Source organism: Erpetoichthys calabaricus, chromosome 5, assembly GCF_900747795.2.
Source record: "Erpetoichthys calabaricus chromosome 5, fErpCal1.3, whole genome shotgun sequence".
NCBI lineage: Eukaryota > Metazoa > Chordata > Cladistia > Polypteriformes > Polypteridae > Erpetoichthys > Erpetoichthys calabaricus.
This window is the reverse complement of record NC_041398.2, coordinates 31,613,801-31,627,183: the sequence shown is the minus strand read 5'-3', so window position 1 is coordinate 31,627,183 and position 13,383 is coordinate 31,613,801. Positions and strand designations below refer to the sequence as shown.

The 13,383-nt window shown below is 38.9% G+C and overlaps 1 protein-coding gene across 1 annotated transcript in view; it reads left to right on the top strand.

Moving 5' to 3' along the window:
* eif2ak3 (eukaryotic translation initiation factor 2-alpha kinase 3) overlaps positions 1-12,775 on the top strand; it is an 85,327-nt gene extending 72,552 nt beyond the window's left edge. Inside the window, exons 13-17 of the mRNA XM_028792711.2 lie at positions 118-886; positions 1,111-1,281; positions 1,486-1,587; positions 1,690-1,752; positions 7,136-12,775. Coding sequence (XP_028648544.1) covers positions 118-886; positions 1,111-1,281; positions 1,486-1,587; positions 1,690-1,752; positions 7,136-7,312 — 1,282 coding nt within the window. The 3' untranslated portion in view covers positions 7,313-12,775. The remainder of the gene's footprint in view (positions 1-117; positions 887-1,110; positions 1,282-1,485; positions 1,588-1,689; positions 1,753-7,135) is intronic.
* Positions 12,776-13,383: the final 608 nt, after the last annotated feature.

The window sequence follows — 13,383 nt, the reverse complement described above, 5'->3', positions numbered from 1 at the left end:
GAAAACAGAGATATGATACTAGCCTGGTGAGCTGCAGCTAAGATGCTGGGTGTCATCTGTTGTACTTGGCTTGCTTTTCTTAATGTTTAACAGTATGCCATTTTTTCTTCTCTTCAGCACCACAGACTGGCCCCTGAGCTCACCAGATCAGTTGGAGGCATTATCTGTAAAAGTGCCTGTCCCAAAGCAGGTTTCATCAGAGGGACCCTCTGAACGTTCCCCTCCAGTTTTTGCAAATGGACATGGCACATTCTGTGCCCTGGCTGCGGGTCAGCCAGTCATTCCTCCTAGTCTTTTCTTCCATACAGATTCCATCTCCACAACAACAAACAAAGAGGCTGGTAAGGCCACAATGGACAGCTTTTTGTCAGAGGGGGACAGCCAAGGAGAACTGGAGCTTTCAGATTCCCCTAATTCCTTTGAATTTTGTCCTCCACGGCCTGCCGATGAGCGAACTTCCTCTTCTTTCGATATTGTCTTTGAGGACTCGGGCTGTGACAACTCTTCAAATTCTGCAGACCCAGCCCATTCTGATCAGGGCAGCCGCAGCACGTTTACAGAGCGCCCCAACTCAGAGTCTAGAACTCAGGAAGTAAACTGCAGCAGCATTGCATGTCCTGTACCCTCCTCTCATTCGCCACCAAGGCCCACCAGCCTCAACCTATGTGTATCATCCGTTCCTGTTGAGCATGCCAAGCTGCCATCACCAAAGGTCTACCTGTACATTCAGATGCAGCTGTGCCGCAAAGAGAACTTAAAGGACTGGATGAGTAAGCGATGCCTCATGGAACAGAGGAACCATGTGGAGTGCCTGGGCATCTTTCTGCAAATTGCAGAGGCTGTCCAATTCCTTCACAGTAAGGGCCTTATGCACCGTGACCTCAAGGTGAGCACATGAGCAAGAAACAGTCCAATATGGCAATTGTAAAATACACACAAATGTTAAATCTCAGTACAGCTGTTATTGGGTTTGTTGCCCATATGTGTGTTGTATGTGTAAATAAATCTGTTTTTTTATTTTTCCAATTGGTAAATCCAGCTCTTAATATATGCTCATTTCAAATTGACGTTTGAATGCATAATTGTATGGAATGTTTATTTTTCACTTAGCCATCAAACATTTTCTTCACGATGGATGATGTGGTGAAAGTAGGAGATTTTGGTTTAGTGACTGCCATGGATCAAGAGGATGATGAAGAAGCTGCTGTGCTTACACCAATGCCCTTGTATGCCAGGCACACTACCCAAGTGGGCACTAAGCTGTACATGAGCCCTGAACAGGTATTTCTGTTTTATTTTGATTTCTTTAAATTATTTTAGTTATTGCAGCAAATTCCAAAGTACTCTACTTATGACAATACTACTGCTACCATTCTGCCAAACACAATTTATGATGTCTAGTTTGGGTTTAAAAAACAAAAAGCTTAACCCCTGGAAGTTTGTTTTTAATTAACTCCTGGACTGTTTTGTCTTTTCACAATTAAGCTTTCTGGCAACTTGTACTCTCACAAAGTGGACATCTACTCTCTAGGCCTTATCCTTTTTGAGCTGCTCTGTCCTTTCAGCACACAAATGGAGAGAGTTCGGGTAAGACTTTCAAATTGCTTTTAGTTTTATCCATGTAATAAAATGATTTCCTTTCCTTTAAAATGAGCTTTGCATTTCAACAAACTCTTCTCTTCTTTGTAGACTTTAATGGATGTAAGAAATCTCATATTTCCATCAGAGTTTTCACAAAAGTACAAGCAAGAGGTAAGTGTGTGTTTTTAGTGTTTCTGTAATTGTAATACAGTGCATCTGGAAAGTATTCACAGCGCATCACTTTTTCCACATTTTGTTATGTTACAGCTTATTCCAAAATGAATTAAATTCATTTTTTTCCCTCATTGAATTGAATTCTACACACAACACCCCATAATGACAACATGAAAAAAGTTTACTTGAGGTTTTTGTAAATTTGTTAAAAATAAAAAACTGAGAAATCACATGTACATAAGTATTCACAGCCTTTGCCGTGAAGCTCGAAATTGAGCTCCGGTGCATCCTGTTTCCCCTGATCATCCTTGAGATGTTTCTGCAGCTTAATTGGAGTCCACCTGTGGTAAATTCAGTAGATTGGACATGATTTTGGAAAGGCACACACCTGTCTATAGAAGATCCCACAGTTGACAGTTCATGTCAGAGCACAAACGAAGCATGACGTCAAAGGAATTGTCTGTAGACCTCCGAGGCAGGATTGTCTCTAGGCACAAATCTGTGGAAGGCTACAGAAAAAATTCTGCTGCTTTGAAGATCCCAATGAGCACAGTGGCCTCCATCATCCGTAAGTGGAAGAAGTTCAAAACCACCAGGACTCTTCCTGGAGCTGGCCGGCCATCTAAACTGAGCGATCAGGGGAGAAGGGCCGTAGTCAGGGAGGTGACCAAGAACCCGATGGTCACTCTGTCAGAGCTCCAGAAGTCCTCTGTGGAGAGAGGAGAACCTTCCAGAATGACAACCATCTCTGCAGCAATCCACCAGTCAGGCCTGTATGGTAGTGGCCAGATGGAAGCCACTCCTTAGTAAAAGGCACGTGGCAGCCCGCCTGGAGTTTGCCAAAAGGCACCTGAAGGACTCTCAGTCCATGAGAAAGAAAATTCTCTGGTTTGATGCGACAAAGATTGAACTCTTTGGTATGAATGCCAGGTGTCACGTTTGGAGGAAACCTGGCACCATCCCTACAGTGAAGCATGGTGGTGGCAGCATCATACTGTGGGGATGTTTTTCAGCGGCAGGAACTGGGAGACTAGTCAGGATAAAGGGAAAGATGACTGCAGCAATGTACAGAGACATCATTGATGAAAATCTGCTCCAGAGCGCTCTAGACCTCAGACTGGGACGACGGTTCATCTTTAAGCAGGACAACGACCCTAAGCACACAGCCAAGATATCAAAGGAGTGGCTTCAGGACAACTCTGTGAATGTCCTTGAGTGGCCCAGCCAGAGCCCAGACTTGAATCCGATTGAACATCTCTGGAGAGATCTTAAAATGACTGTGAACCGACGCTTCCCATCCATCCTGATGGAGCTTGAGAGGTGCTGCAAAGAGGAATGGGCGAAACTGGCCAAGGATAGGTGTGCCAAGCTTGTGGCATCATATTCAAAAAGACTTGAGGCTATAATTGCTGCCAAAGGTGCATCGACAAAGTATTGAGCAAAGGCTGTGAATACTTATGTACATGGGATTTCTCAGTTTTTTTTATTTTTAATAAATTTGCAAAAACCTCAAGTAAACTTTTTTCACGTTGTCATTATGGGGTGTTGTGTGTAGAATTCTGAGGAAAAAAAGTTACAGCCTTATTCCAAAATGGATTAAATTCATAACAAAAGGTGGAAAAAGTGATGCGCTGTGAATACATTCTGGATGCACTGTGTGTTGTTAGAAAGACCTGTGGGGTTCTTTGATTAGCAAATTCCTATTCTACAATTAGTTGGTTTTATATTTTAATGCTAATATATATATAAAATGTATTCATTTATATTTATTTTTTATTTTAATGCTGATATTTAAATGTACTTTGTGTGTAGTCAAGAGCTGATAAAATCAGAGAAATAAATGTTAATGTTTTAGTGAATATTCATGTGCACTCTTAAATTGCCTTTATCTCTAAAAAAGAAATGAAAGCTGAGATCACTTAAACCTTTTATTTTTTCTAGTGAATCTTTCCACTTAATGTTTCATAATTAATTGCATATAGTGTGACCAGTAGAGGGTGTAAAGGTACACCAAACCCCAGCCATTTGTAATAATAAACACAAGCACAACTCTGGAGAGCTGCCATCAAACATACCGGGGAAGACCACGATTAGGGCATATTCTGCCAAATTTTTAGAAAGAACATAAAATGTTCAGTTTTCTCTTCCTCTTGGCTAGGTTATGGACCAGAGCCCATCCAGGTTATGGACCAGAGCCCAGGTATGGGGTGCCAACCAATGGGTGCTCTCTATCACAATAAATAATTTGTGTGAACATGGCGTTACCCTTATCTCCTAGAAGATTCTGTGTATTAAGCAGTGTAGTCATGTATCTACAAAAATGTGCTTTAAAGGAATACTTGCCCCAGGAATTATATTATTCTTCTTACTTACCCCATATACTTTGTAGGGATGGTGGAGAAGAAAAAAATGTAACTTTTTCATCAAGAACAGAGATATAAAGTTCCTGATATAATAAAGCTTCTGGGGACTAATGCTGCCCAACAACAAATGATTAACAAGTCCATAAAAAAAATCTTGCATTACTCATGTCTCATTACAGCATGTCAGGTCATTCAGTCGTATGCACACAACATTCCAAACATGCATTTTTACCGAATTATTGTTAAATATACCATCGCCAGAAAATGAAAATTAAGTAACATTAAAATAAACTATTTTTTGGATGAAGTGTATCTTGAAAGCACACATTTGTGGGTTATATGTCCAGCATTCACTTTGTTACTCTGATGAAGCTGCTTCACATGCCATTGAACAATTGAGCAATGTCAGTTAAAATATTTTATGGTGAAGTTCTACTATGAAAGGCTCTATATACACCAAGTTTGTCTGAAATGTAAGTTTAGAGGATATTAACCATTCCTGTTCTTTGGTTCTTATTAGCTTTATAATATGCCCGCTGATGACAGTTCTTTGTAAAACTAGAATAACAGGTGTCATTAATGAATTGAAAATTGCTTTGAATTCAAAATTTTAAGAAGTTACGCAACCACATTATATAGGCATATTGGATTTTGAAATATGATAACCACGTAAAATCTGAAAGTTTCTTGTTGCCATTGTGTGCAATTCTTTTTGAGAGTGTTCCACCTGTAAGTTTAAGTGTGTTCCTAAAGGACATGTGCTCTCATAGCCATCGGGTGGTGTTGATCACAAGGTCAGGGCTTACTGAAAGCTCAGTTGTTATCACCAGGAAGCGCACTGCTTGCAGTGGTTTAGAAACTGTCTTTCTGTCTTCTCTTTCTCAAAAGTGTTAAGTAGCTGCTTCTGAGTGTGCTCCTTAAAATAAATATTGGTCACCATCTGTGAACCTGTAGTGATTCCACAGAACATGTGATTAACTGGAACAGCAGTGGAGGTCTTATCTCATGTTGTTGTTTTTTTTTGTCCACCCCCCGTAAACAGGAAAGAATAGTTTCAAGTCAAAATTAATATATGCAGTCATTTTAAAGCATTATGAGAAAACAAACTCATAGATTGGGCTGATCAGAAATACAAAAAAGCATGTGTTTGCTTAATCATGTTGCTATGTCTCTATAAACATCCTTACCTGTACAGTAATAGACGTCTCAGTATTACTCCACTTCATATGCATTACACTGCCTTTATTTTTCAGATTTGTATAATCCTTTTTGTTGTCTTGGGGCCAAAGGCAGTCTTAGAAGAACAAAATGCAAGACAGAAACCAATTCATTGCTTTTGTGTTTTCACAGTTCCATGCTTCTCAAGTAGATCTCCGATATGAGCAGATACTTTTTAAATGCTTGAGCTTCAGACTGCTACTGCATTATGATAAGAACAGTAGCTGGCACTAACAAAACAATGCCAATGCATGATTTTTTATTATTGATTAGTTTACAGTAATCCCTCCTCAATCGCGGCGGTTGCGTTCCAGAATCCCTCACGAAAGGTGAAAATCTGCGAAGTAAAAACCATACGTTCTTATGGTTTTTATATATTTTAAGCCCTTATAAACTCTCCCACACTATTATAAACATTTCCCGCACAATTATACAGTATAAACCCTTTGTATTCTCTTAGATATTAGGTAAGATTCGTTGAAATTATGTATGTAAACACACTGTTTATATACAGTAAAACCTAAATAATATTTTAAAGATATCAAGCGTCTCCGATATCACATATGTTACAGCCATTACGACAGACAGGCCACCAGCAATAAATACGTACAATGCAAGAAAAATTGTATACAGTAAAATGTGTGTACAATGACACTAAACTATGTACTTGTAATAAGTACTGTACGTAGAAAATTAATTATTGTTACTCACCAACAATGACACGACGACTTGTCCGATAACGATGAGTTTAATTTTACTGCACAACAAAGGAGAGCGTTACAGCTCTTCTAAAGGAGCCTCTTCAGGCGATTGTGTAGCACCGCCATTGTTCTTCTGGAAGTCTTCAATACAAATCCCTAAAGCAGATTCCATCCGGGCTACCGCCTTATTACATCCACTTACAACTCGTTTTGCACCCTGGTTAAAGGACACTGCGGCCGTAGATCTTATATTCTTTTCTTCCTTTTTAAATAAAAAGAATCGTGGACTCATTGATGCCGTAATGGTGTCCTGCAGCGGTGTAGCTGTTCCCTTCCTTCAACATATCCAAAACTTCTACCTTTTCGGCAATCGTTAGCATCTTCCGTTGGCACTTGGGCACGGCCCCTGAAGCAGTAAGTAGCAGGAACACTTTGATGCTGAATGAGCGAGACGAGACTTCCTGGTTAACGCAGCGGAATCGAATTTGGCGCTCTGTTGCTTAGCCAATCAGCACACAGGAACTTAACTGCGTGCTCTGATTGGGTAGCTTCTCCACCAATAGCGTCCCTTGTATGAAGTCAACTGGACAAACCAACTGAGGAAGCATGTACCAGAAGTAAAAAGACCCATTGTCCTCAGAAACCCGCAAAGCAGCGAAAAAATCTGTGTTATATATTTAGATATGCTTACATATAAAATCTGCGATAGAGTGAAGCCGCGAAATTCGAACTGTGATATAGCGAGGGATTACTGTACATTTTGTGTCTTCACTCATAATAACATCTTAAAATCACCACTAACACCAATTTTTTTTTTTTTTTTTTTTATTTTGTCTCGGTTCCAATCACCTCTATCACTTCAGGTCTCATTTTGTGGTAACTAATTGGTTCAATTTAAAGTTGTCTATATATTGCTGCCCAAGTAGAGCATTTGACTTTTTTCCCTCTGCACAGTCTGCTTTAACTAATAGAATTGCCTTTCAGTTCATGTTATCCACATTTACATTCTACAAAAGTTTTTTTGTCGTCTTTTTTTTTTTTTTTTTTGTTCCTTAACTGTCCACTCTGTCCCACCAATCTTATTCAATTTTTTTCCAGCATGATATGATACAGAAGATGTTATCTCCTTGCCCAAGTCAGAGACCAGAGGCAGTGGACATCACGGAGACTCCCGTATTTCAGGACCTGGAGATCCCCAGCAGACTCATCCTGAGGCAGCGATCTCGAACCTTCAGCTCTTCTGGGAATCGTCATTCCCGGCAGCCTAGTAGCTGAAAGGATTGTCCCTCAAGAGTTAAGGGGTCAGGAATGGCATGGAGGTTTGTGGCAGCTTCCTGACTTCACAGACAGCCACTTACTCTGTCTTCCAGTAATATCTGACTTTTGAGGTCCACATTCTAATTTTGTATTTACTGCTAGCACCACCCATTCTGGAATGTGTGCACGTGTAGAGACTTCGGTATTTCTTTTGTCTGCAATATTCTCTGGCAGAGTAAATGGAGACCTCTTTTCATACAAAGGACTGTATCCACTTAACCACACTTTAAGCACTATTCATGACATCTTGCAAAAAATACATTTTATACTCAAATGGTTAACCAAAAACAACATTGTCGCAGCAAAGGTGTCTTCCTACACATCATGATGTCTAAGATTTGAAAAAGTTAACTTTGCAGCTAGGATACTGACATTTCCCCATGCACTTGCTTTTGAACACAGCCATGATTAAGACTTTTTGTATAAAGATAAGGGAAAAATAAAAAAAAAGTTTCCACTGGTTGTTTATTACCTTGCCATGTTCCACAGTTATAAATATAATTCACATCTATGGATTCTGTCTTTACTACTGCAGTTTAGCACTCAAACGTGTGGGTCTCCAGGAGCCACATGAAGTGAAAATACAATCTAGTGGCTCAGTTTCATTGTGCTGGTGTCCAGTATTGAACCAAGAACTACAGCAGCCATTTTCATCTTAATATCAATAATGTCTTCTCCAGCACTCTTCTCCTTTTGACTTTCCCCTCTTGATGAAAAAATGTCAGCTTGTTATGTGTTCTCCAGTGTTCCTTGTTGGCTTAAAGTTTAATTTGTCATGAAGAGCAACATTTTTTTTTATATCAAAAGAAAAGCTTGGCTGTTCTACAACCACTTGCTTTCAGTGAAGTTGCCACCAACAATAGCAGTTACAGGCGTCCAACTGCACCTCCGTTTTCAAAACCTTTGAATCTTACTGATCAGTCGTGTCACTTTTTGTATTTTGTAAATGGACTTCTTTAAAGTGGAAAAAAAAAAACTTGATCAAGGGGCAAGCTTTAATACCTTTGTAAATATTTGTTCACATTTTGTATTTTTATTGTCGCCTTTAATGGGCATTTGCAAGCATTGGTTGCTGGATATCCAGATAAATGGCTTGTCATTAAATAACTGATTAAAAAGGGAGACAATGAAAATGGGGGTGAGGGAGGACAAAATGATCAAAGCACTTCATTTGTTAGAAAATGATGCATGATGCAAAATGTGCCCACTGTATATAGTTTTATACATTCTGACTTGTTTATGTCAAAAATGGGGGGAGGACAATGGGAAAGTTTAAGTCCCACCTGTGTGCTTGTATGTGTGCGCGGCACTCACTGCTTCCAAAGTGTCCACTAAATGGAAGAGAATATAGCAGATTAAGAAGCTGGGTGGGGTGTGAATTTTTTTATATATATATATATATATATGTAAATATACTGTACATGTATACACCAATTCAAGCTTTTCAAATATTTTCTCTTCTGCCATTTTTTTTTTTTTTTTAAACAAGACAAAAGTAGATAAACATTTACAGTACGCTTTGTTATGTAGTAGTTACTTTAGCATTTCTCTCACATTACAATGACTCATTTTATTCCCTTTTGTATTGCTGCTGCCGTTTTGTAACCAGTTCATCATGCATCCGTCACGGTTAAACCTCATATGCCTTTATCTTGTCAAACCTTTCCCAGGCAATCGTTATACAATCATGATGTTCCTACCTTGATCTTCCTTTTGTTCCAGTAGAGCAGATTCCACCTAGTGATACGTTTATATTTTGAAAAGTCGCCGTTGAAGAGAGGGGCTTTGGCCCACTATGATGTACTAAAATGGGCAGGTGGCTGACCAGGAACTCTCAAACAAGTGAGTAGAGTTGTATTAATTTGCTTGTCTGAAATGTTTTTTGTTAGTCACACTTGGTTGGCCAGTTCTAAATCTTTCCACTTGGACATGCGGATTTCTTTGATTAATGGATTGTTTTTCTTAGGGTAATATTTTTCTGTGCATCTGATCCTTTTCTGACCACAAATATCGAACTGAATAATGTTGGTCAGTAATAATTACATTTTGAAACAAAAGCCAGTGTGATCAGACCTTACACTGTAGGTTTCACACTGTACTTTCTGTGTGAAAGTGCAGATAGCAAGATCACCTTGCTCAGGGTCCAGCCCTGGCATTTAAGGAAGGTGTCAAAAACTGAACTGTATGGACAGAACAGTCTTTTGTTCCTCACCTGTAATCTAACATAATCTATTCTGGAAGGCCATGGTTTGTTAATCATTATTTGGCTTCACTTTAAATGGACAGTTTTCTTAATTATCTTAGATGTGAATTAGAGTTGCCTCTCAGGAGATCCAGGCAACGTAACCTCATTTTCAAGAAATTTTGTGCACATGTGTTTTACCTACTGTTTTCTCATAACTGTGGCATGTGGGATCGCCTCTCCATTTTTTTTAAGTACCTAATAAAAATATCTATTGTTTGGATTAATTCATACATTTGGACAGAAAACTGCTGTCCTATAGAATGCAACAAAAAAAGTATACGTAATCATTATTCAAAGAAAACTCCACTTGTCTGCTGCTCTGTATATGGAAGTCTGATCTGGACAAAGAACTAGGCGTGCAGCTCACTTTGAGATGTGGATCAGCCATCATATAAGACAGGTGTCTGCAAACATAGTCCTGGAGGGCTCTAATGGCTACAGGGTTTTGTTTGTTTAATCCGATTACTTAATTGGTAACCAAACCTTGGAGGTCTTATTTAACTTTATGGCTTTTTTGTGTTTTTATTCTGCCATGTTGTCACATTGTTATATCATAGAATTTTTTTTTCTTTTCTAATGATATCATCCAAATAATTTGTTTCCTGAAGTGCATCGCCAATTCTGAGCCCATCACTTGTTTTTTTTTTTTGTTTTTTTCCTTTAGTTTCCTTCCAAATATTTTATGAAACTAGATAGTTTTTGGTGAAAATACTCATGTATAATGGAAGCAGATGAGATGGAGAACTGCTGGTACCTTTGTCATTTACATCTTATTGCTCATAAGGAGAAATTAAAACAGTGATTGCAGCCTTTTAAGACTAAAATAAGCAGTTAAAGGTGGAGAATCTTAAGTGAGGCATCTGATATGAAGCACAAAAATGGCATCAACAACAATGATTAAGTTCTCATTAAGGAAATTTGGCTGGAACAAAAACCTGCAGCCACCACAGCCCTCATGGACCGACTTTGCGGACACCTGACTTGAGCCATTAACTACAATAAATACTTACTGATGGGTTTTTACCCCCAATAGCAACTTTATCTTTATCCTGATTCTGTAGCAGTTTTGAAAAACAGGATATCCATTGACTGCTTTTGTTGCTGAATTCCTTTCCACTCTTTTTCTCTCTTTTGAAGATTTTGTTTTCATTTCAAGAACTTGATCAGTCTACATGAAGATTCTGTAAGCCTAGTTATTGGTTACTTGGCAAAATACTAAGAGGATGCATGCCAAGTCCTGCTTTGTTCTTAGGCTGTAATGATCCTGCCCTTGTAATCTTATTCCAATATTACAAATCTGACTTGCTAATTTCCCTTACCTGCATTTGTTAGGATATGAAATATCAAAGGCCATCCGCCTTTGTGTTCTGTGGTGGATGGTAATCGTGTTCTCAGTATTTAATGGCATGGCCATATTACTTAGAAGGTGATCACACATTTTATTAATTTTTCTTATTTGAAGTCGGATTGTGATAGTCTAACATTGAGCAATGGTTCTGGCCATATTTCACTGTGGGGAGAATATAAATAATGTATAATTCTTTACATTTATATAGCGCTCTTCACATAGAATGTGTGTGTGTGTGTATATATATATATATATATATATATATATATATAATAGAATTATTTATTAATATATAATATAGGGACATTTTCAATTGTCGTTCATTGCACAAATAGACACAGTACAAAATACATTTAATGATTAAATGTACAGGATATGTAATTAATGATGGTAATGAATTCATTTGATATTCATTTTACATTTTGAAGAAAACATGATGAAGGTGTTGTCCTTTTCTCTGTACACATTCTTAGAGCCTGTTGTGGAAATTCTGCATTGCTCGATGTAACATGTCAAGAGGAATGCCAGCGATTTCCTCTTCAGTCTTCCTTTTTAGTTCAGCAGTGGTTGCAAGACGTGTGCGGTACACTTGGCTTTTAAGATGTCCCAGATCTGGGGATCTAGGAGGCCATAGAATGTCGCTGTTGAGTAAAATGAGGTGCCTTCGAAACAATCGTCGAATAGCTGCCATCAATTGTTAGGCAGTATGCGAAGTGACTGCACCTGGGGACTTCTTTTTTTTTTTTTTGAGGCTGAACCCATTTCTTCGAAATTACGCACCCATGTTTGTAAACACACGAGCAGACGGGACACGATCATGACATCCTAACTGGTAATGATGCCGAAATTCCCTTTGCGCAGCAGTCACACTATCACCATTCTTGTAAAAGGCTTTCACAGCAGTCGCTTGTTGCGCACCACTCCACTGCTCCATTATCACTAATGGCAAGGGGTTCTAAATGAGGTCGCAAACAGCTGCTGACGCCCCAGGGTCGCCAACACCTACTTCCAAAGTCTCCCATTTCCCTGCGCCACCATGCTCAACTTCACTTAGTAAAGAGAAAATTTGTCATCTGTAAAACATTTGGTCAACTACAGATTTAAACTCATTCTGGTTTTTGGATGTTTAAGTGTTTTAGAAAATGGTTTTTAAGTAGGAGAATTGTAACACCTGCCTAACTTAGCCTCTCTTCTTGGTTATTCTAGGCTCTTCATGCCTTCTAGGTGTAGTGCCCTAAAATCTACCAGATGTTCTGTTTTAAATCATGCCAACTCAAAATACACAAGACACTCTCTTTGCCGCAAGGTAGATGATGTATGACCCGTTGCACCCATGGGCTGGACTTTTAATGAGATGGCTTATGATGGAGTTGTACTACTCTGGTCTTGGTCATCTCAGCAGCAGTTCATTTTGATTTCCCACCAGTGTGTTTCCAATTCCCCAAAAAAAAAAAAAACTCTTGCATTGTATGCAACTTTCTTTCAGCTCCATCACTAGTTACCTGTACCCTGTAATGTTGGAGGATGATCCTTACCATGGGAACATGATGATTGTTGTCTTTCTGCCAAGATGACGCCATTGAGCATGTGATGTGTTTTCACCCCTGCTGATAACACAATTTTCTACCAAACGTTGCTATTGTATGTAAAATTGGTCCACTTTGTTTTCTCTGCTCTGTAAATATTTTTTTTTATTTATGTCTGTATAATCAATCCTTTTGGGTTGGTGGTATGAAGGAATGCACTTTTTTTTGCAATATTGAAGTGCATTAAAATAATTAGACTTGTAAGAAGTCAACATTTAATAAAATGTTTTATGACCTTTTAATTCTGTCTCTGTACAATTTTTTTTTCTTCTTTTGACGCTGATCATGCCAGCCCTTGGCAAGGTTAAAATATTAGTTGAATAATTGCATATAAAGTTTGGAGATGCCCAAAGTTTTTGGAAATACCAAGGTCCAGTGCTTCAGATTAAAGGTGTTTTTTTTTTTTTTTTCCTTTTATTTCGTATGTATTATGGATAAGTATTCTGTGCATGTTTTATTAAATAAAATCCCCTTAATATACATTTTATGATCACTGATCCATCCATCCATTATCCAACCTGCTATATCCTAACACAGGGTCATGGAGGTCTGCTGGAGCCAATCCCAGCCAACACAGGGCGCAAGGCAGGAAACAAATCCCGGGCACGGCACCAGCAGGGCACACACACACCAAGCACAATTTAGGATCGCCAATGCACCTAACCTGCAGGTCTCTGGACAGTGGGAGGAAACCCACGCAGACACGGGGAGAACATGCAAACTCCACGCAGGGAGGACCCAGGAAATGAACCCGGGTCTCCTTACTGCAAGGCAGCATCGCTACCACTGCGCCACCGTACTATCTGATCACCGAGAGTATATAACTTTAATTTGTTAAAATAAAATGAAC